This window comes from Phalacrocorax carbo, chromosome 1 (assembly GCF_963921805.1).
Source record: "Phalacrocorax carbo chromosome 1, bPhaCar2.1, whole genome shotgun sequence".
NCBI classification, from domain to species: Eukaryota; Metazoa; Chordata; class Aves; order Suliformes; family Phalacrocoracidae; genus Phalacrocorax; species Phalacrocorax carbo.
In genome coordinates, this window is record NC_087513.1 from 109,284,931 (window position 1) to 109,309,323 (window position 24,393).

Genomic DNA, 24,393 nt, shown 5'->3' on the forward strand with positions numbered 1-24,393 from the left:
CACCTCCACCTAGCTTATGCTTGTGCCTTTGCTGCTTTTGTGGCATCAGCAATGGTCAGTAATATATTCTGCAGCTAAACCAAGCTGATAAAAAAGTGGAGGGGAGTAATTATTTGCTAGTCTGGTGAGCTAAATCAGCTCGCTAAGTCACCAGATGACTATCAATGCTGGCGCGAGGGCAAGCCTGGTGACTGCAAAGCTGAAAGTGGGGAGAGGGGACTGGGATCGTGCTTCTGTGAAATGCTGTTGCTGGGTCATACAGGCATCAGCAAATATCACAGCTGAAATTCAATGCAAAGAGTGAGACAGAAATTAAAAAGAAGAGAGGAATGTGAATGTCACCTCTTTTGGAGACAATCTTCAGATCAGCTGCTAAAGAAGCATTTCCTCATCATTTCAGGAAATCACATCTGTTTTTCCCCTTAAGGGCAGTTTTCTTCAATCAAGGCGTCACTCCGGTGAATACTAGCTCAGAAAAATAGTTTGCTACAGGACAGCTCTGTATTGTCAATTGTATTAATGTTCCAGCCAACGGACATGGCACTTTTACTGCTATGTGCATATACAATGAAAGTTTTAATATAAATAAACCTCAAATATATAACTAATAAAAGATGTGTAGCATTAATATTTTTATAAGGACAAGTTACATGATGCATTCCTCTTCTGGACTTTACACAAACCAAGTCTATCTTATATTACACAGATTTTGCTTCTCTTTTACAGTGTAAATATGTAGTTTAAGTTAGGGTCAGCTAGTAGGGAACTAGTATTCCTTCTTTCTTCTACCTGCTGTTTTTGTGTCTAAATGATGCAAACATTTAAGCAACCTCTGAGAGAAAATTATTTGAGGCAAATTATATTTCTAAACTTCAATATCACAGGGACACAAAGGTGTAAATTGCTGCCCTCTTAAAATGTCTTTGCTAAAAACACTGTCTCTACAAAAGAGGAGCACAGCAAGATGTGAATTTTACCCTGATATCAACTGTCACTTGATTGAGGCGATAAATGTCAAAGCTGTTATTTTAACTCTGAACAAGACAGTCTGTGAAAAACATTAACCTGAATTAAAGATAATTAAACCCCAGCTTTTGTTAGCTATTTTTTTCCCTTTATTTCTTCTTCTTTTCCTCAGTTTGCATTTAGTTATCATTATAGTTGCATTTAGTTATCATAATAAAAAGCTAGCAGGCACATGAAAGTTTAATTTGAAACAGCCCAAGGTTGTTAAAGGCAGAACCCAGTCATCTGGTCACCCCACATGTGCAGACCACTGCATGCTCCAAGGCATCACTGGGGTGCTCTCCCTGTGGAAGCTGAGGTGAGGAAGGGGGTGTGATACCTCGGTAGACCCATCCCAGCTGGAGGGTTGCACCCCAGCCTCAGGAACTCAACACTGCTCTGAGCTCTGCCAGTTGGGACATAAGGTGGGAGCCTGTGCTCAAAGCTTTTTTACAAAATACTTAGCAGTCTGTAACCTTGCCTTCTAAAATCCTTTGCTGTAATCTCCCCATGTTGATGAGACCTTAATGTAGACTATCTCTTGACTCTGGCAGCTATTTTCAGCCTATCAGCCTGATTTGCCCTGGGCGAGTTTAACTAATACTGATAAGGACAGCTAGTGCCAAAAAGCTTAGCAGTGCAAAAGTGCTTATTCCTCACATCAGGGTACAGACATGAGCATAAGCAATGCAAAAAATTTTTTTTTGGAAAAAATGGTTGCACAAGCTAGACCTTCCCCTTCTCAGAGCTCTAGATGTGGTGCCACAGCAGCTTAAACACATCTCAGCTGACTCACAGCCCCACCCTTCCCCTGCCTGCCACCCAGCCCCCTCTTTTCTGTCAGGCAAATAAGCGGGAAAACAGCTCAGGGAGCTCTGCTGGCTGAGAATAATAGGTGTTAATCTTTGGCCAGCCTGGCCTCCCAAACTAATTTACCAGCTAGTGTCATGATCTCCAGTGCAAGCACAGGTGGGGATACTGGGGTTGGGGGGAGAGCAGGACTGTGGCACCTCCAATTTAAACGACCAACCTTCAGGCAGATTTGTGCCTGAGGGCAGCCGCCTGCAACTGCTCAAGAGAAATGGTCCCATCCTCTTACTCCGTCTCCCCTCTCCTGGCCAAATCACAGAATGGTAGGGGTTGGAAGGGACCTTTGGAGATCATCTCGTCCAACCCCCCTGCTTGAGCAGGCACACCCAGAGCAGGGGGCACAGGAACGCATCCGGGTGGGTTTTGAATGTCTCGAGGGAAGGAGACTTCCCACCCTCCCTGGGCAGCCTGTGCCCCTGCTCTGGCACCCGCACAGGAAAGGAGTTTTTCCTCATATTCAGGTGGAACTTCCTGTGTTCCAGCTTGTGCCCATTGCCCCTTGGCCTGTCACTGGGCACCACTGAAAAGAGCCTGGTCCCATCATCCTGGCACCCTCCCTTTAGATATTTATAGGTATTTATGAAACCCCCCCTCAGTCTTCTCCAGGCTGAACACACCCAGGTGTCTCCCTCATGCTCCCTTGTGTCCTCCCTCATGCTGACTCTGGCCTGAATTATAAACTGATGGGTCTGCTGATCCAGAAGAAAATGTGTCCCAGAAGAAAATACAATGGCTCCCTCCTGCAAGTAGGAATCCAAACCCAAGATCCCAAGGGTACTGTTTGCTCCTTCCCTTTATCTTTCTTCCCCATTTCTTTCTCTTACCCTTCTTGAGACATGTTGTTATCCATCTTAGGAAATGTACAGCCCTATGGGGAATTTTCCCTCAAGAACTGCGGTGGTTGACCACAGCAGCTCCTCCAGTGCAGAATGGAAGCTGAAACAGAAGATAACCCTGTTTTCCTTGTTGATCATGCCCTGTGTGATGTGTATAAGGCAAGCATGGATGATTTCCATTGCATTGCTTCTGTAGGTCAAGCCTATGGGTAACTTCAGGTGGTCCTGTTCCACCCTTCCCCTCAAAAAACGAAACCAATAGTAATTTCACTTTGTGGATGGTCAGCCAGATAAGGAAGTGTTTCCAAAGCAAGGAACATGAATTATTCACAACCTGAAGTTGAAATTGGTGGATAGTTTTCCTTCAAAAAGTAGAGACAAGTTGAAGAAATACGCAAACCATTTTATTCAAGTTCTGAAAAGTTTGGTTTTGGATACAGTGAACAATCCCACCATACCGTTTTAATAAATTATTGTAAAATTTCTTCTGAATTTGTACTGTTTGTGTAAAAACCTGATTTAAAAAAGGATTGTGTTGATATTGTTTTATTTCAAGATCACTATACATTTAGGTGGATACTGATATAGGGGTTCTCATACTGAAGGTTTTTTTAACTTCAAACACATTAAATGAATTTTTTCTGTTTAACATAACTCTTAAGATCCCTGAGCATTGGACAGCATTCTCCATGAAAGAAAGGCTAAACACTGACTCGTTTGCAAAATGTGGGTCTAGACTGCAGGCCTCTGCTCCAGCGGATGGATCTCTCTTCCTTGTTGACTGGATTCTGCCTTCACCCTGGAGCCTTTTTTGGGCTTGATCCAAATTGCTGGCATTAGTAGCAATCTGTTCAAAAAGGTTTGGAACCTGGCCTTTTCCTTTGTGAGTGGAATAGGTTTGGTCATTTTCACAGTTCTTCTTCCCTCATTGTGTTTAGCGTTCCAGGAAGCATAGGCCACTCAAAACATACAGAATGTCACATCCTCTAATAAATCTGGTAGCTTTATGCCGTATCAGCCTGACCAACATTTGCAGTGGGGAAATGGAGAGTTTTTGCTTTTTAAAAATAATTATTATTTAAACATTGTATTCTGATGCACTCTTAATTTGCAGGAGCGTGAACAATTTTCAGGAGCGTGAACATGGCTGCATCCGTGTTGCTTTTGATTTAAATGAGACCAGGAATAGGTCTGTCTAGGCTAGACAAAGCGTGGACCTCATGCTTCCTAAATGCAGCACCATATTTATTTTAATTACTAGCTAGGATTTATTTCACACGGTGAGCATCTCCATTCTAATGACGAATCATTTTCTTTTTCTGTAAGGGCTGTGATTGCCTCATTATACTTTCCATGGTATATAATTTCTGTGTTGACACAAGTGGATGTACAGCAAAAAACCTCGCTCATCCAGTCAGCCTAGGATACTCGAGCCAGATTACCCTTTAAAGCACAAGGCTGCAGCACATATAAAACAACAGAAGAAACCAAAATCTGAATACCCCCACTTTGAGGTTCTGGTTCCTCTAGCTTAATATTACATGACTGCTATTCTCTTTCCTTCATAGAAGGGAAAGACAATTCTGGTCTGTCGTTAAATAAAATGTTTGAAATCTCGCAATTTAAAATTCAGTGCTTCACGTATAGTATCCAGCATCTTACTGGGCAGATTTGTTTTTAGAAGGAGATCTAACAGACACTGTGAATTGTCATGTCCTTACAAGATGTACGCAGTACTTACCTGTACCTTCATGGAGAATGACGACGCCTTTACCTACTCATCAAAAAACTAATTCTGAGCTGGCAGGTAAAAGCTGCTGCTTTACTTAAGAGTAACCAACCATTTTGAAAGATGTCAGTGCACCTTCCTGTATTCATTATTCCAGCAGAAATGGGGACACTGCTGATTTCATCACTAGGAATCCTTTATCGAATGTAAAGGGCAACACCTCCTTTTTAGCTAGGTGTTTGGGAGAATACCTTTGTGAGCAGTTACCCGTTTGATCCAAAGTTTTTAACACGGGCAGAAATAACTTTGTTTTTTAAACTCTCATCTCATACGTACAGAACATAACCATATAAAAATGTATTTGAACTTTATTTATTATGGACATCAAAGAAAATAATGAAGAGTAATGCGATCGCAGCTGAAATTTGTTTGGACTCCAAAATCTGGACTGCATAGCTTTTGCGTTTGTGTACATATTTGGTTATGGTTATGTAAATGTTTGTGTAAATACACAGTTTGGTTTACTTAATGTAGACAGAACTGCGGACCTAACAAAGGAGGCAGTAGCAACGCAACTTACCCCTTCACAAGAATACACCAGTGACAGAAAGACATTCGTGTCTGTCCACAGCTTTGCTATTGCACTATATAGTAATATGCGCACAGCAATAAATTCATGGAACGCGCCTAATTGTGGAGCCCGAGTATCGTCAAGCCTGCCGATCTTCTGACAAACGCAACCGGCGGTTGTTGCTGGACGAGGAGCGCAAACGCCGGCTTTCCGGCATCAGCTGCCATTTTGGGCGTCGCGCAGCTGCCTGGCGTTAGACAAGAAAGCCTGACTGTGGCCCTTCGCAAACGGCCTATTTCGCCCTTTTCTCGTGCTCGCCCGTTTTCTTCTATTCCAGACCTTTCAGTCAAAATGCGTGTGCGCTGCACGAGGGCAGCACGAGACGTTGCAACAGCGTTGCTATGGGGACCGACTCGGACAAGCCTCCTTCGGCGCATGGGGCAATGGCCGGGGCCAGACCCGCCGGCGGGAGCGGTGCCTCCCGCCGCGGGCGGCGCCCCCGCCCCTCCTCGGCGGGCGGCGGGCTCGGCCCGGCGCAGGGGTGTGTGTGCGGCCCCCTCGCCGAGGAGGTGTGCGGGCACGTGCTGCCGCGCCGGGGGCGGGGCGGGGCGGAGCGGGTGGCGGCGGCAGGTGCGGCTGCTGGGGGCGGGCTGCACCAAGCGGCCCCGGAGGGCGGGTACCGGCCGGAAGTGACGGGGCTGGACTGATTCACCTGCTGGGCGGTGCGGGCGGGGCGGGGCCCACCGGGAGTCGCGAGGAGGGGAGTTGCCGGTGCGGGTTGCCCGCCGCGCCATGGAGCCGCCGCTGGTCGTGTCGGTGTTCCTCGTGCTGCTCTGCTTCGCAGGTGGGCGCCGGGCGCAGGTGGAGGGTGCCGGGGCGGGAGGGAGGGAGGGAGGGAGAGAGGGAGAGACGGGGAGGCGGCTCCGGCTTTGTCGGGTTGGGAGCAAGGGGGGGGAAGGGGGGAGGCTGCTCTTGCCCGTCCGGTTTCTCCCCCAGCGACCGGAGGGCGCCGGCCCCGCTACACCTCCGCCCCTGCGTGAGGGGGGCGCGGCTGGGCGGGGGCTCGCGTCTCCCCCAGCCCTCCTCACGCGCCGGCGTCGCCGCCGGGCTCTGGTTCCGGCCCCGGTCCCGGCTCGCCTGCGGGTGCAGCCGGGTAGCGGCGCCCGAGGCGCGGTGCCCGGGCGGGCTGCGGGGCCGACCTGGGCTTTGTTCGCCGCCCGCCGGCGGAGCGGCCGCCCCGCTGCCGCCGTTTGGCTTCCCCGCCTCCGACACCTTCCCCCCCCTCACCCCGCCGCCTCTGCCCGCCCCGCTCCCGGGCGTGTCCGGGGGCGACCGCCCCGCCGCGGGCGCTTTCGGTACCCCGCGGTGTGCCTTTTCTTCTCGGGCGGCGGCGCGGTCCGTGCGTGAGGGGCTTCCCGCGGGGCCGCCGGCGGCAGCTGGGTGCGGCGGTGCCCGCCCGGGGTCGGCCCCGCGCCCCGCTTCGGGATGCGCCCCGGGATGGCGGGGTCGGGGCGGGGCGGTAACGCCACGCGCGAGCACCGGCGTGAAAAAGAACAAAAAATTTAAATATTAAAAAACCAAACCAAATCAGCGCCGCACCTGTAATACCTCCCTAATACCTGGCTCGAGCTGCTGGCCCTATTTTGGGAGGGTGGAAGGGGCCGGGCGGCTTCCAGCGAGCCCTCGCAACCCAGTTGTACCAGACCCGGTGGCGGTGATTGAACGCTGGGGAGAAAACGTGAGGGAATTTGAGGGGGTGGGGGAAGGGGCTGAAGTAGATGCATCTGCGCTCGTTTGTTTTTCTTGCTGAGAGAAAACAAAGGAGTTAAGTATTCTCAAACAAACAAACAGAAACCCAAACAAAACCCAAACCAAATCTGCCTGGGCTACTAAAAAATAGGCAAACTTTTTCATCTCAAACGTGAGATGTTATTACGTTCCTCTAATGAACTCGGCTGGAGTGCTGCATTAATGTTTCCTAAAAATCTCTCTTAAAAAAAATTGAGTTTCTGCTACAGTTGACCCAAAGTTATGTGAAACTTCAAAAGATGACAAAACGCCTGTGGAGGTTCAGGTTCACAGTAAAATCTATGTCTGCCGTGTCAGGAGGCCAGTTTCTGTTCCTGTTGAAATGTTAATGCCTTTGTTGATGTCACTGCTGTTTTGGGAAACTACTCCTGGGATCAAAATTCTGTGTCTGTAATGGAACGAATAGGATGAAAGGATATCGGTAGTTGTGCATTAGCTCTGTTTCTCTAAGTAGCGTTAGAAACAACATAGAAGCTGTGTAAGGATTATGACTTACTAGTGTTTAGTTGACCCGGGGTAGCAATTAAGGTTTATATTGAAACACTTCACACAACTAAAGCTGCAAAGGCTTGTTGTGAGTAGAATTATTTTATGTACCACGAATGAGCTGGATCACTGCTAGGATATCAAAGGCAATGATACTATAAAGCTAGGAATAATATAACATGTAAAACCAGAACAAAATTTTACACTTTGTCTTTACTGAAGTATACAGGTGTCTTCAGACTTCACTGTGACATTGGGTGATTTTGTAAAGAAAGTCATATATTTTTGTTTTGATTAAGACTGTTTTGCGTGGTTATTTGCGTGACACTACCCTGAAAGACACACACATGTCACAGTCCTCTGAAGGGAATAATTTAATAGTCTGTACATCATAGATGTCGGTACATCATCTGAGCTTGCTTGTGGTTTTTTTGCTCCATCAGACTGAGTTAATTATTTCTGGGTCTGTGTTCCAGGTAGATATGACCTCATTCACTGAGGGAATGGATGTCACTAAGTTGTTCTCTGTATGGACCAAACTTAGAGGAAGGAAGTTAATCTCAGTGCAGTTGAGTGAAAGCTGTTGGCAGTGGAGTATTGTGTAGGTGCTGAAGTGTTTACTTGGATTTATGGTACTGGAATAGTGCGTCATGGTGTGTTAGGATTTTGCACTATGTACTGTTTCCACAGCTTCCCTCCCCCCCCCCCCAAGCCTCACTGCCTCACTTTCCTTGTTTCACTATCATGGAAAGTAGAGGATTCAAAATAACTGTTATTGTATTGATAAGGAGGCTTATCTTGACTGTATAAAATACATCTTCAGGAGGCAATGGGGTATACCATTGTGTGTTGAAATAGCAAAGTGTTTGGATTTAAGCTGTCCCTGAACCCTGCTCAAGGGTTTAGTTCCTCAGTTGAGGTCAATTTCATGGCCATAAATAACTGAATTGGGAACTTCCTTTCCCTTGCAGAAAGGGAAGAGTTCATCCTTGAGCGTTTCAGGGTACTAGAGGAGAACAGTTCTTTTCTGCTCTAACTTTGTAATTAGTAATGAATGAATTCTAGTGACTGCCTTGGTATTACATGGCTGTGCAGCTGACAAATAACTTGTGGCAGTTTCTCCTTGCATTGGTGCTTCTGGAAGATGACCACAAAACAGGTTAGTGTAGTGAAATTGTCTTCTGCTGTCTTGCAGACTTCTGGTATGAGTTTACATTTGGATGGTTATTTCTGCATTCATAACAATTTTTCTAACTGTACTCATTCTTATCTATATAAAAATGCACTCCGAGTCTGTGGTGAGTGAGAATTTGATGGCTGTTTGGTGTGTATTGTAGTTAAGTGTGATCAGTCATTTCAAATGGTTGGGCATTCCCAAAATGTGCAAATTCTGTTTAACTTACGTGAACGCTGTATAGCTGTCATCAGTAAATCCTGGAACAGGGTAATAGAAATGATGTACCTCTTCAGGTCTTGAAATGTTTTATTGAGATAATTGATATCAAACTGTTTTGTAAAGGGCAATACAGAAATCTGATTTGAAGAGGAAAGCTCAGTTGTGATGTTAAGTGCTGCCAGATCATTTTGTTAGGTCTTATGGACGTGTAAACTGCTGTATGGGGTTTTTCCTTTTTTTTTTCTTTTTTTTTTAAATTAATTCTAAGCTTTGCAGACTGCACGGTCATCTCAAGAGCTAATATAAAGAAAGTCTGTTGTTTCCCATTGTCAGCGGCACTGAGCACGTGTTTGCCTATGCTGTGACTTCAGAGGGACTGTGTACATACTGGTAACCTTTTCCTGGCTACACAGTGTTGGGGAAATCATCTCATTCAATTTGGATCAAATTCAAGTTTGTGCAGGGCTTTAGAAGGCTGAGAATAAATATAGGCGCCTAACTTGTGATCCTGATTTAACAAATAAGATAGTGACCTATGGCTGTTAAACTTTTAAAAATGTCTAATGGCAGAACGCAAATTTTCAGTAACTATGAAACATTAATGTAGCTAGATTTGTGTCAGTCTTTGTATAGGTATAAAAAAGTGATGGCATCTGCGGTGATCCATTTAGCCTTCAGACAATATGTTATACAAAATAGAAATGCTGTGCACGTAAATGCTCAGATTGAGGATGAGAGTTTGAGTAGAGTTTTAATGCAAATAACTAGGCAGGATTTTCTTCAGTCTGTAGTGATATCTTATTGCTGCTCTTGTGGTGGTGGGTTTTTTGGGTTTTTTAACCAGTGGGGTACTTTTGTACTATATTGAAATTCTGCAATGTGTTATGCTTTATTAATAGAATGTTAAGTTTTAAATAAAAACAAAATTCAGGTAAGCTTTAGGAAAAGTTATTGCCCTGTCATTAAGTGGTATTCATACAACTTGAAAAAGTATTTCCAATGGCATGTGTGCAGGAGCAGAAGCTAATGCAGATGTGGTGAGTCAGCATTTGGTGGCTGGTACACTTTGTCAGATATGTATAATAAGGAACTTAAGCCTGGTCATGTTTTTATGGCCTGCAACAGGATCTTAGAGAAGCTTAATTTAGGAGAAATTTGACTACCACAGGAGTTAAATGATCATTCCTATCCCAGTTTCTTAATTGCTGAACTTGGTATGCTTCAGCTGTTGCAGAGTAATTGTAACAATTTGCAGGGTTCAAGTTCTTCTTAAGTGTCCGTTGATATTAACAGTTATCTGAAGTTAGGACTCCTTTCCTAGGTTTCCCAGGTCTCAGTGTTTCAAGAAGTATGAAAAACTTTAACCAGTGATGATTTAATCAACTAGCTACTGCTGTGACATCGACCATGGGATCTGAATTAGTCAGTTTGCTTTAACTGATCTTGTGTTTATCAGGAGGTATTTTATGCATTCAGAATGCTGCTGCAAAGATTATTTATTACAGCTTGTCACTCTTGTCTCCTCTGACTGCTGGCTTCCTCTGTGTTGCATCAAACTTCAGCTGCCTGTCTGTCTTCACTTCCAGTGCTTGTCACAGCCTCTTCCAAAGCCAAGGCTGCTTAATATAGAGATGAAACTACATCTCCTAAATGGCTGGTTTAGCTTCTATTGCTGCTTTACAAAAAATATACTTGCATACAAGTACTAGTATGCTTTGCTACTGATTCCATTCATGCTTTGAGAAATTCCTTGTAAATATCTTTGAATTTGCCTCAGTATCGGAGTGTGTTAAAACTCATTTGCCACAGCGCACAGAGATTTGTACAGACTAGGGAGTTTGTTTTGGGGGCCAGTATTGTTTCATCATACTTCCTAACTAATTTCATCATTCGTTGGTTGCATGCATTCATAAGCTTTTAATGGAAGGGATTCTCTAGTTGTAACCTCTGGTTCATTTCATGGAGCTTTTAGCTGCTCTGTGAAATGTTATAAATAAGGAGATGTTAAAACAATTTTGTGGCTCACCAGTTTGTAAGAATGCTCCCCCCCCCCCGCAATTTAATTACTGCGAGCTAAATATACATTAGCTTATGCTGGCTCTTCCTTTTTTTAAAAAAAAAAAATATTTTTAGGGATTTCCTCTTTTTACTAGTTTGCATCTTTCAGGGGATGGTAATAAGAAGAGCCACTTCAGTGTGTTGCCATGGGAGTAAGTGGCAGTGAAGCTATAGTTCGTGGAAACCCATTCTCAGTAGCAGCTTGAACATAAGCAGCCCCTGCACCCTTGCTGGTCATTTGCTTTTACAGCACAACTGCCTTCATTGGTGAATGGGTCTGAGTTGAGGCTGCTTAAAACTTGAACTTTTTTTAACTGGTAGGATTGCAGGATTTGGAATAAGAGTTTTGCCAACAACTCGCCCTGGCGCGGGGCAGGAATGAGTGACAGGAAGGATGGCAGAAGAGCATTGGGAGGGAAATCCATTCTGCTGATCAGTATTCTTGCATAGGAGAGAATTGTCTGTATAACCTTGGCCTGTGGGGAGCTTAGTTGGGGAGTGTGACTACATCACTAAATCAGGCAATCAGCTGAATGGCTAGATGTTACCTTAAAAGATCATTTTTGCGTCCCATTTCATGTTGTACCTGGCATTCATCTGGCTCCATGGTGAACCAGTTCAGGGAGTTTCACAGTCAAAAAATTACTAAATTTTTGTAAGGTCAGTTTTCTACCTGTTTTGTTTCCTGATCCAACTCAATGAGATTGAGTCTGAGTCGGAACAAAAGAGTCAGCTAGAACCCATGTGGGTGGAGTATATTGATTTTTTTTGTTTTTGTTTTTGGTTTTGTTTTTTTTTTTGTCACCTACTTACTAGATCATATAATCAAAACTTGTGGTGTGATAGAGAGGCAAGATTTGGAGCTTTATTGGCTGTAGGCTGGAGCCATTCACCAGTGCTGTGATGTCCTTTAGCTGCTGTTAGGAAGCATCTGAGGTGCTTGATGGTCACAAGTTTTACAGTTCCACTTGCTGCTACATTTTTTTAATAGATTTGGTTTTATGCCCTATAGCTAAAACCTACACTTAGAATGTTGAAGGATGATTAATCAACAAGAAATATCTGGTGTATGTAGAAGGAAGGATGAGAATTTCATAAACTCACAACTGTTTCAACTTATGCAGCGTAAGTTTGTATAGGGAATTGAAATGTCATATGTTCACTGAGCCTGCATTTTCAGCTCTTGCTTTTAGATGTATTGGCAGCACAAGCTACAAGGAATGTTTCATCTCAGTTGTTTTAAGGTGTGTAAAATATTGTGTGTGTATATTTTAAAGCCTTGCTAAATTTTTAAATTACTAGTAAACTTTGTGATTATTTGGGAGGGGTGGATTCCTAATTCTTTGAGCTTATTTGTTTCTGGCTGTTTCTGGGGGGGGGGGGGGGGGGGGGGGGGGGGCGGGCAGTGGCAAGGAGGGAAGCAAAAGTGGGCAGCCAGTCATTTCCTTCTGTCATTGTGATGATTTACCTTTTTATTAAAAAAAAAAAAGCAACAACAAAACCCCAGACCCACCAAAGAACCAGTCCTGTACTACTGAATGAAGTAATTTTCAATTTTAATGCAAAACTTGCACGTGCTGGGAAAAACATTGCTGGTTCAGTAGCTTGGAAGAGCCAAAACCCATTTACTCAAGTGAAAATAATACAGCTGCTCAGTTAAGTGTTTGATTGTACTTAATTCCCTGCTGCATCAACTGGCAGATGCGCCTAACGTGTTCACACTGCAAGAGGGCTGCTTCATTCAGTTTCTTTCTAAATGCCATCAAGCTGGCAGGAAAGAGAAATCGCGTCATGTGACTTGATTAGTAGTGACTGTATAAGCCTTCAGTATCAGTTTGTAATTGGAAAATAAGCGACTTGAAGGGCTAAAGGCAAAAACAACTTGTGACGTTGATGTAGACTCCATAAAGGAGAGGCAGGCTTTTGTGTAAGTCGTGCCAGGATATTGGTTCCGATTTTTGTTTTCCTTTGGCTGAAAAAGTCTTTAATGGATAGCCCTCATTTCATTTCACACTTCTTAATACTATTCTAGAAGGTTCCTTAATGGCTCTTAAGTGCTGTCTGAAGGTACAGTTTCACGTTACACCTAGCTGCATTACAGATGTTATGCAGTTACATCTGGGGTAGCTTCATGTGTCCATCGAGGTCGTTGCGGTGGTGCCGGGTCCCTCTTCCCTCCCTTGTGCCAGAGCAACCTCACTGAGCTCCTTTGTGAGTGTATTCAGCTGATAGAAAAGAACTATTTTTTTTTTTTAGAGTGTGTGGCTTTGCCGTTGGCCGAGTTCAGGAGTTCAAAGCACTTGGTGGCCAGGTGAGCTGGGGCTGCACAGTGCCGCTGGCTGAGAGATCTGGCAGCAGTGTGGCTGGTGCAGGTGTGATGTGAAATGGCTCTCCCATGGTGAGGCTCCCTGGCAATGTCAGCAAACCCTCTGCAGGGCCAGGCCAGTCTCACAGCTTTGCTGTCTCTGGCTTTGTGCACCTGATACCATAAAAGCCGGTTAAAAGAACTCTCTTCAGAGACTCACTTTTGGACTTTTAGAAAGCAGGCGTTCCTTTATTACAGCACTGGGTGCACGGGGGATAATTGGTCCAAGCATGCACACCTACTGGGGTTCACTTTTGATGTTTATACATGAAAGTAAACACACCACGCTTATCTAATACATAATCATTGACCTGACTGTCCTCTTCTTCCATTGGTCTGTATCTTCTTTGCTTAAATTTAAAGCAAAGTGTGATATTAATTCACTGTGCACGCTCAAGAGGAGTGTGTGCGGTAGTCCCTTTGTCCCTCAGTTGAGTCATGGTTGCAATCACCCCCTGCCATAACTATCTTTCCCCCAGTTTCCATGCTTCGGTGTCTTCTGAGCCAAGATGTTCCCTTTTATCACTGCTGACTGATTTGTGGCCTTCCCTTATCTTCACACCCTTCTTTGTAGCAGGATGTTTCCAGTGTTAGTCCTTGAAGTTCCACTGATTTGTATTCTTTTTAGGAGGCTCTTGTCAATGAGGCATTCATTGCTAATACCCTCCTATCTGGCCCAAGCATTATTAAAATTGTCAGGTGTTAGTTTCCACTCCTAACTGTGATCCTTAATTACTAGTAACTCCTGCATTATTCCATTTCATCCAAGAAGAATATATATACACATTAGAGGCAATAATTCCGGTGCGTTGGCCAGGCATAAATGAAGCACATCCTGCCCACTGCAAAAGGCACAGTGGAACCTTCTGCCTTTTAGCTTTTGTTCAAGCTGTCACACCCACCCCCTACCTTCTGCCTGGGGGAGTCTTGTTTGGAGAACCCTACTAGGAGAGAGAAAGCAAAATATTGGAGTGCGGTGTCAGTTACTAGCGACGTCAACTCTTTGTTCTAGCTTTCTGCCTTTTTGCATGAAGTGTTATACTGGTGTAAAGGGAGGTGACGGGACCAAACCTGAGGATGAGAGGGCAGGACCATGGCAAATCCAAAGTATTCTAGTTGTCATTCCCTTAATACTGCAGGTTGAATTAGGTCACACTGGATTGTTTAAACATGACCAAGCATTAAAACTCAGAACTCATAGTGATCTTCTGTGATGTTGGGCTAAACAGTACTCCTGTGCTTAAAATTAAGATTAATCATGATTTTTGTTAAAATATCCCCTCCCCCTTTATTTTGTCCTCCCCCAAAAGCATATCCTTTCAGTAATGAAATACGAATGCTCCCTCTTGACTTGATAAGCATGTCCCTCTTGAGTAAGGTCATCAACCACTGTAGTTGCTAGGATACTCAGCTGGTTACTTTGGGTTTAGTAACAAAAAAGCTTGAAAAATGTGCTGAACCAGTGAGGAGCACAAGGACAGTTGTAAAAGAAAAGGGATGTTGGATAGAATCTAAAGGCAAAGCAGATGTCAGGGAAGAAGCAAAAGAAGTTGGGGGTGTGTGTGTGAGTAAAAGATCAGTAAAGCTTTAGCCCCTGATTTTTTTTATGTTTTTTTTTTTTTTTAGTTGCATAACTATTTCAGCTGACCTCAGGGAATTGCGGTTGGGAATGAAATTAAGTTTATGCTATGTATTTGCAGGGTTGGAGTTATTTGTAGATCTGTTTATATGAGTCTTAAAGTAAAATAATTTTTTTACTGGGAGGATGAGTAGCTTCTAACTTAATTGTGCAGTACATCTTTAAACAGGCATGGGTATGCAACACTACATGAATTAGAGCTAGTTATTAATTTGATGCTGTCTCAGGACATCCAGACTGAAGGAGCATTTTTTTTTTCTTCTGTCTTTGAAGAAGTATGCTTAGCCTGTTTCCTGTTGGTTTAGGGGTTTGGTTTGGTTTTTTTCCTTGTGTGATTTGACAGAGGATTTGTAGATTGAGGTGAACTCTGGTAGATATTCAGTAACTTAGTGGTTATTGTTGATTTGATGTATTTTGTCAGATTTTTCAGGCTAGACCAATGCAGGATTGCTTCAGCTTTGGCTTCTGTTCAGAGCAGATCACCTTAAGGTGGTGTTTGTGGTATTCCAAAAGGGAATAGGTCTTTTTGAGCTGTTGTGCAGAAATTGTGAGCTTCTAAGCTCTAGTAGCAAAACTTCAATTTTTGGAACTGGTCCCATTTCAGTGGTTGCTGAACACCATGTTTCTTCTGTGAGCCTGGGGATCAGACAGTAGAAACAAATATAAGACTTAGTAGTGGAGTCCTCTTTAATTGTGAAGCAGATGAAAAGAGGAAAGTCAGAAATAAGCAGGGAGAAAGTAAATCCATGATTCTAAGAAGTAATGTCACACTGGTTACTTTAAGGGTAAGGAGAACTGGGAGGCTTTGCCCAGTAAATGTGTCTCAAAAAGTGGTGCTTCCCCTCACCTACCTCTCCACCAGTCACCCTCCAGTTTCTCAGAGGTAGTGAAGTTTGGAAGTACAAACCACTGAGACCCAGCAGCAGCAGAGCTGACTACCCAGATGATAGAACTTCACTAGGCTTATTCTGACATGCAGGTTTTTTCCTGTATTTTGTTTTAAGTGCTTCTGCTGTTTCATCAGCCTTCTCTTTGAGCTTGTGGCAGAACCTTCCTCTATGCACATAGGTGTTTTAGCTGCACCAGCTGTGGAAAAAGTTTTGAAAGCTTAACCAGAACTCTGGGAGTTGGGTCACTCAGCTTCATTCTGCTATCGGTAAGGAGCTGAGGTAAAATGCGAGAGGGATTTAAAATCTTGCCTCTGTTAACACTAAGTGTCCATATAAACCCCAAACTCTTTTCTCCATAAATTGCTTTGTGGATTTAGTTTTCTGACTGTTGTTATGTTTAGTCTGGGACTGAATGGACTAGGAAGGAGGGGACTGTTTGGAGCGAGGACTGGGAGCCAAATCTCTTCTTTTTTAGGTGAGTACTTTTATTCCTGGGTTGTCTTTACTTTCTCTGGCTCCATAAACTATACCTTTTCTGCACAGTAGAAGGGCTTCACTAAGATATGTGACTCTGATTAGCTTAGAGAGCACTATCCTGGGAAGTATGAAATGCAGGTGTGAACATCTTTTGTCTGAATGTTAAATGTCTGTCTTCAGGGATTAATCAGCATTCTGCCTAGTAGATTTAGGCTAGTATAGAAAGTCAAGTTTTTCATCTTCTCTCTAACCTTTTTGGATTGGGCCTTTCTGAGGTTTAAGTAGAGGGATATGTAGTACGTTAATGGCAATAGTTTTGGAAATGTTAGATTAAGAAGTGCTTGATGCTTTTGCTGAGATGGTGTGGTTTGGTTTTTTTACTACTTACCGTGAACTGTGTTTTTCTATGAAGTTTGTATTGTAGCATTGTATGATAACCACAGTGTCAAGCATGGGAAAAATGTGATCTGAGGAGCATATTAAACATCAATGGTTTAACACTTTTGATACTAGCCAGACAGTGCTTACTTTGTTAGGAAACACTTTGCAATTTGCTTTTATCAGCAGTGGGTTGTCCTAAAAATCTGAATTCCCTGCCAAGTTCTACAGTTATTACATACTAAAGCCAAACCTGCTCTTTGGATGCATATCCACCATAGATTCAGGTGCAGTAATGCTCTGCCGTTTTTTCTTGTTTTATTCACTGCTACATGATTATCTTGTTTTTGGTAGTTCATTGCCTGTTGCTTGCTTCTTCCTTTCCCTCATCTCTTGCTTATTCTTACCTGAAGTGAGGTTGCTTTGAAGGTTAAGCATTCTTTGGTACCTAGGTGCCTGGCTAAATTAATAGGATGTGTGTTGAACTAATAAGTATTTCAGGATTCTGTCCTGAAACATTTGGTGATAATTTCTGTGTATTTTGGCTGTAAAAGAGAATTTTAGTATTTCATTCTGATATTGAAAGTCCCCAAATCTGTTGAATTGGCTTTCTAAAGGGAAGACAATTTTTTTTTGTCTTTCTGTTAAACATCTGTTTTTCTTCTTTCTTGCCATTTTTCCTTTAATGTTTACTAAGTTAAAGAAGAGTCCTTAGAAACTTTGTGTTCTGTGTCATGTATCCCATGGAAAAACAGTGAAGTTGAGAAAAATAAGCAGGACTAGAGCTGGTTGAAAAATCAGAATTGATTCCCTGTCCCCCCAAGTTGCTTAGCCTGAATTTCTGAATGCTGATATAACGCCTACAGAAACTCAAGAGGGGTTAACCCTGCCTTAACCTGTGTCAGACCTCATCAGGACCAGCAATACAATGTTATCGGAATTTGCCAGAAGTTGTAGGGTTTGTGACACATGAACAGTTAGATGCACCAAAGCTTCATAGCATTTGGCCCAAATTCCAGAAAGCTATAACTGCAACAGGGCCTTACTCTTGCTGTTGGAGGTAAGAAGCTGGAAAATGTGAGAACCCAGCTCTGAAGCTAGGCTTTCTGGCCTTTGAGGGTCCCACTGGGAAAGCTAGGATCCAGGTTGTGGTGCAGTCAGTTATGGTAAACGGTGGCAAAACAGCATAAGCAAACTCTGCAGCTTGTGGCTGTCTTGGCTGTATTGATGTCACTCAGCTCCTGGGTACTGTAAAAATCACTAAAATGATTAATGTAAAATATTCTTTTCCCTTTACTTTTGCAAAGGCAACTTTTAATCCGCTTATGTCATTAGGAGCATGCTGCCTTGCAGAGGCTTGTTTTGGCATCACTTGAGGATACTGAAGTTTTGTGTTGTGAGGAAGCAGGAGAAGATTGTGAGATGGTGGGTTCTTGTGGGGATTTCAGCCGTGAAGGAGACTTAGTTTGTCTTAGATTGTGCCAGTAAACACTGGGAAGTTTCCCTCAGCTAGGCACTTCTCAGTGTGTACCTGCCTTGGTGCATGTTCCCTACTTGCCAAGGGTGTAAAAGTTGACTCCCTCAGTTCTACAGGGCCTTATTTCAGAAATATGGTTTTGAAATAAGATGTTGTAGAACTTCTGTCTGACTGCGGGGGTGGAAGGAGACAGTTGGGAAACTTTGCTTTCTAATATCATTAGAGCTAGCTGAGGAAAGTAACTGTTGATGAGAGGCACATTCAGAAGTAAAATGAGGATGGTGGAGAATTGGTTCTTGAGACTGAAGTCTGTCAAGTGAAAAGATTTAATCACAGCTATACCCATAATCTGTATTTGAAAGAAGAGTCTAAGCTGAAGCATCTCTTAAGTGAATCTTACAGCTCATATCTCTCAAAGCACTAACATGCATTTCTGGTTGTCATTATTTACTTTGTCATTGTTATAAGGCCTCATTCTGTGAAGAAAAGCATTTGTGTATTTACAGCCATTCCTTGTTTAGAAGCAGCTATTGTCAAACAAGATAATTTTACTAGCAGACTCTCAAAAAAACCTGAAGTACTGTGCAAATGCAGATTGCAGATGGATCACGTATGGCTTTAAGTACAGCAACATCTCTGCACTCAACTCTTACCCCATGTAGAAGCAGTCTGTGTGTCTTTGCAGTTGTGTTCCTTAGTGATTGCTGTTTCAGTCAGAACCTGGTGGCAGTCCTGCTGCCTTCATGGTGCATCTCCCCTACTCCTGCCCCCTCGGTGTATGTCAGCTGCCATACCCTCTGCTGTTCCAGCTGATAGTGTTCCTCTCCCATCACCCATTAAGGGAGGGACTGTGTCTGTTGGCTTATGTAAAGCTGCTGTAGCGCAGTCATGCCAAGTTTAAATTTATAGTTATATTTGTGTAAGCCAGCAATCCAGAATTTCAGGGTATCCTGAATTTTTAATTTTTTAAAATTTAAATCAGAAAATACTGAAAGTATAAATAATCTCATGAAAATTTGCTTTCTGTTATTTGTTAGTATATATCACAGCTCTGTTTGTGTCTCTGTTGGAATGGAGAAAGCTTTGCTCCATTTTAATTTTTTGTTTGCTCTGTGTTGGAGATTCTTTTATATTAGAAAATGGTTTCCATCAAATTCTATCAAACGTTTCACTTTGACTTTCCCTAGATTATTCTTAGAAATATTAATAATGTAGTTTGCTTAGCTGTGTTCCACTTGAGTGGTATTTGAAGGTATGTCCAGATATTCAGAAGGAAATACAGTTTCTATAAAGATGGTATACTGGTTTGCACCCCTTCAGAAATTGTGCAAAAACTTGTTCGGTGATGCAGGTGTAGTTTGCAATGCTCTTGAATGTCAATTCCTAGAGAAAAAGTATTTTATTCCACATTAAGAAACTTAAATCTGAATGGTCAGAGTCCAAAATGTGTACTGACTTCTTACCATCTTCTGATATAAACTTATGTAAGGGATATTACTTATTATTCTGCGTCAAGGAATGGTTCTTGTCTCTTCTCACCCAGTCAAAGGTTCATTCTTCTGTTTGCCCCAGCTGAATGTGGCACATGTTTGTTTTGCAAAATATCTGGAGAACAATATACATGCATTTGGACCAATTGCACTTCTGTGAGAGTTTTCAGTTGTTTTTTTTGAGAATCTGTTGCATGCTTCTGTGTCACATCCTTCTGCAGTGACTTGTTTGTGGCAATTAAAAATAAGATATTTTAATGCTAAGTGTCTTTGAATAAGTGGGGTAACTGACTTGAGGAGTCCTCACCTTGTGTGTTAAAACAAGTCTGAAAAAGGTCTGAAATTTTTTCCATGAAACCCTGCTAACCAAAACAGATAGAGATATTCACTCAGCTTGATAAAATGTCTGCCTGTTGCATACTAGCAGTTAGATGCCACAGTTAATCCACTCACGTTTTGAGGAGCATATTAGGGGAGTGAAAAGAAATTGGATCTTCCTGATTTGAGTGGAAACTGAAGGAGGTGGGGCTTGGGAAAGCTTGGAGAAAAGGCCATCTTATCACTATTTGTGTTGGCTTCATGCAGGTCTGTAAGGCAGTTACAGAATTGTTTGTGTTGGACATGACCTCAGTCATCCCACCTTCTGCTCCAAGCAGAGTTAACGCTGAGTGCTTTGGTCTTGTACATGTCAACTGTCACTAAATCACCTGTCCTATTTTCCTTTTTGATTCTTTACTTTTCATGTACTAGTAGAAGCTTTTCATTTCACGTTGCACTTAAGTCCCTTGCTGCTTTCGGCTTTGTTGGGTTTTGACTTCCCTAGCAGGGGTGCTGCGTGCCTGGGCAATATTTCTGTATTCCTCCCATGGCAGATTGTTCTTGCTTCCTCCTCCTTAGGCCAAGCTGCTGATTGATCTGCATATTTTCCTGAGTGTTGGGCTGTACTTCTTGTGTGGTTAGAAGCAGTTGTCCTTAAATACCTGCCAGCTTTCTTGAGCTCTTTTGCCTTTCAGAACTGGGTCCCACAGAATTCTACCTACTAAGTCATCCTGCCCTTATGAAGTGCACTGGATGTGCCTTCCTCACCACACTCAGGATTTTAAGCTCCGCTGTTTCGTGGTCACTACAGTCAAGGCCGCTGTTGTGCTGTTGATGCCATCCCCAGCAAGTTGGTTTTTTTTGTTGAAAGCAATCCCAATGAAGTCTCAAAAGGGTCGACCTATTTAGGATCTGGTTTTCCCTGAAATCTTCCAGAAGCCTCCTAGATTGTTTGTGTCTTGCTGTGTTGCTCTTCCAGTGGATGTCAGGGAGGTTAAAGTGTCCCACAATAACCAGTCTCTGATTTTAAAGACTTTCTGGAATTGCTGAAATAGAGTTCATCTGCTTTCTTACCCCATGAGGTGATTTGTAACAAACTTTGACTGTGATGTTGCCATACAGACCTCTCCTTTAATCCTGACCCAAAAGCTCTTAACCAGCCTGCTGTCCTGTAGAACAGCGTTTTTGTGTTCCAGCTGCTCCTTCAGGTAGAGGGCAATTCACCTGCTGTTCTTTCCTTCCTGGCTGTTTTAAAAAGCCTGTATCCATCCATGACAGAGCTCCAGTCACGTGAGCTATCCCACATGTCTCAGTTACTCTGGTATCATAGTTCTGTGTACAGGCATTTGCTGTAGTTCCCCTTTCCCATTTCAGTATGTTTTACCCTTGCTAAGGTCTCTCTTCCTCCCAGCAACCTGACCCGTGTATTTAACATGTCTGAATCTCTATTTCCTCCCTTACCTGCAGACTTCTATCACCATTCCCTGACGGACCTCTCATTTAAAGTGCTTGTCACCAGATTTGATGGGGATGTTCCTTACCCACTTTGTCTAGAGGACTTAGCGGCCCTCATTTCTCAGGGGTATTTGTGGCCATAAAAATTAAAACATTGCCTGCAGTGCCAGTCGTGCAGCAAGTTGTTAACTTCTAGGATGTCTCCATAAGCCTTTTCCCATTCACATGAAAGAGCAAGGAGAACAAACATCAGCTGGGGTCCCCTGTCCTTCTTTGCATGTGGAGTTTTTTGATAGCTTTTGATTTGCTCCAGGTCTCCTTTGTTAATAGCATGGGGGGGGGGAGAAAAAGGCAATATTAGTAATAATAATAAAGGGTAGTAGTTTAGTAGTTAATAGTCCAAGGGTCAGAGGACCCTTGGCAATCTCTCTAATGTATGGAATCTGGCCAAACCTCCTTCACCAGCATGTCTTGCAGCAGATGTGTGTGTCTGCTCAGTAGAAGTGAATCTCCAACTAGTATTACCTGCCACTCCCTTGTATTTCTAGTACTTAGTTCAAACACAGCTACCTCTGACATCTGCCTTAATTGAGATGTTTGCTGTTTTTGCCTGTCATTCAAATAATTCAAAGAAAAAAAAAAGAGAAAGTGGAAAATAGCTTTATATGCTCGTCTTCTTAAGGTAAGAAGGAGACTGTGGAACACTAATATAATAAAAATGAGGTGTTGGGAGATACGCAGTAAGAAAGGAATTAAGATTTATGAAAAGTCTCTGAGACTTAGGAGGCTCAGACTGATGTTTGGGTACCTCTCATATCAGCTAATGTGTGCTGCAAGCTTCACATGCAGGAATGATTGTTGAGAGCTATCAGAAGGTTTATGTCCTTCATCCTCCACTGACACGTTTACATGCAGTCAACGTGTGTGAACATACTACTCACCCTTTGAGTTTCAATTTTTGTAACGATCTTCTATGTGAGATAAATTTTCAGCAGGTCACTTTAGGCAGTTGGGTTCTGCTTTTATTTGGCTTATGGTCACTATGTTGTTTCATATGCTTTGGATCAGAGAAATGAGTGCTGTAGTAGAAGCTCAGACTAAACTGTTCGCTATTTGTGGCTTTTAAAGCACTTCAAGTAAGCTGCCATGTGATCGGCAGAACTGCAGGAGCCTAGTTTCCTAGGAGTGTGTTTGTGAAATGTATTACTTCCAGGTTTTGACATTGTCCTTTCTCATTCCCAGTGTACTTGTTTCTTTTCTTAGTGTTCTGCCATCTGAAGGAGAAACAGGTTGGCTGATGCCCACTTCGAAATTATACTCACGTGGAGTTGTCTGGTAACAAAGAGGCAACAGATAATTGAAGAATCTAACACTTCTTAGTTACATCAGAACAAATGTATGACTTCAGGGACTTCTGGTTACACTGGACTGTTATTTCTCATTTTGTATTTGGGTGAAATTGTCAGAGATGAACAATTAGTGGTAGAAGAGGGAGAGAAATAAAACATTGATTCTACAAGTCCTGTTTGTTTAGAAAATTAGTCAAAAAAATCAACATATGAATACTCCTCTGTCCAGTTTGTTTTGGCTATGTTGTGCGTTTCATCAGGCATCACCTAAAAATCAAAGGTTTTATACTTTTTAGTAGTACAGATGTGTTGTAGCATCTCCAAAGTATGATTCTGTTAGCTAGTATCCACTGCAGAGAGGCAGATGTTGTTTTGTTCCTCTTACCTGAATTACTGATCGCTTTCTGAAATCCTCAGCAGGTTCCCTTGCAGGGAGGGGGAAGCAATATATGTTCTCTGGTCATCTGTTTTGGAACTTCAAATGACAAAGCACCGGTTTTTGGAGATGCTGTCATAAAGCGGAAATACTGCCTCATTGATTAACTCTTCCTTCAGAACGAAAGCTTTTCATTTTCCAGGTTACAGATTTGAGGCTTTTAGGGAAGTAACATAATGTATTTCATCATCAGTCACAAATCTGTACTTGACATCCCATTTTGCTCCTTTAATATAGTAAAATGAAAATGCAGAAATGCAATTTGGAGATGAAATCGAGAATATTGTATTAGAGTGCCTTAATGAGGCAGTGGCAGGGAGGGGAACAGAAGAGTAGGGAAGTCACTGATGGCCAGATCAGGAATTTGCATTCTTTGCTGCTGTGCTTTATGGAAACACAAATGTCCTCTGAATCTACATTTCCAGAGATGATGGTTAGTAGTAATACCGTCTTTGTTTATGCAAAACTGACCAAACTTAAGGATTATACTGTAATATATGTCACTGCCAAATGACCATTTTAAGATACTTAAAGTGGCTAGTTTTACACGTGGAAATCTGAAAAGATACCTCAGAAGGAGATAGTATCTGTGGCAAGTCAACCAGTATTCACAGAGACCAGTATCGTTTAGGAGATAGTATTAATTCAACATAGTAGCAGCGAGTTCCTCAGATATGTCTACTGTGGTCAAAAAATAAGTGATATGAACCTGTTAGAACTGTCTTTGGAAAGATGTACATCGGTTGGTAAGAAACATTGCACCTAAATCTGTTTTGTACCTCAGATTGATGATTCTTGCTTTTTTTCTGGAATTGAGGTATTACCATGCAAAGTTTACCATGAATAGCAGGAAGTGAAATAATCCTACCTAATTTGTAACTGTGTTTTTGTTATTAACAATTGCGAAGGTCTTTTCTTGGAGACTTTTGTCTGGAATTTAGTATGTCAGGTGCTTTCTATTTCTGATTTTTTTTTTAAAAATATCTGTTAAAGATCCCTTTGTTTTGACATCAGGAAGAGAATCCAAAGACTTGATGCACAATTTTAGCAAGGTGGAAGGATAGCTGTTGCAGTCTGACCTACTGCAGAAATGCACTAGAGCTTCTCTACTATATGGAGGAGTGCAAGTTAGATAATAACTTGAGCTAGCATAGAAGTGCAAGTTAGAGCATAGATGCACTGTTTATAGGTTGTTTTTTTTTTTTAATTTAACCTGAGGCAATGATTCTGCAGATCCATCAAAACAATCTATCATCTTCACTACTCTTCTTGTGGCCTTGCAACTGTTGTGGCTGTGGTAACGTTTGTGTGACTGTCTAGCTATAACGGGCAGCAACCTACATACATAAAATGACTGGA

The 24,393-nt window shown here is 42.7% G+C and overlaps 1 protein-coding gene across 2 annotated transcripts in view; it reads left to right on the forward strand.

The window, feature by feature from the left end:
• Positions 1-5,718: 5,718 nt before the first annotated feature.
• CXADR (CXADR Ig-like cell adhesion molecule) overlaps positions 5,719-24,393 on the forward strand; it is a 37,650-nt gene continuing 18,975 nt past the window's right edge. For both annotated transcript variants that reach the window (XM_064470038.1, XM_064470031.1), the window contains exon 1: positions 5,719-5,855. In XM_064470038.1, the coding sequence (XP_064326108.1) occupies positions 5,804-5,855 (52 nt within the window). In that variant the 5' untranslated portion in view covers positions 5,719-5,803. The remainder of the gene's footprint in view (positions 5,856-24,393) is intronic.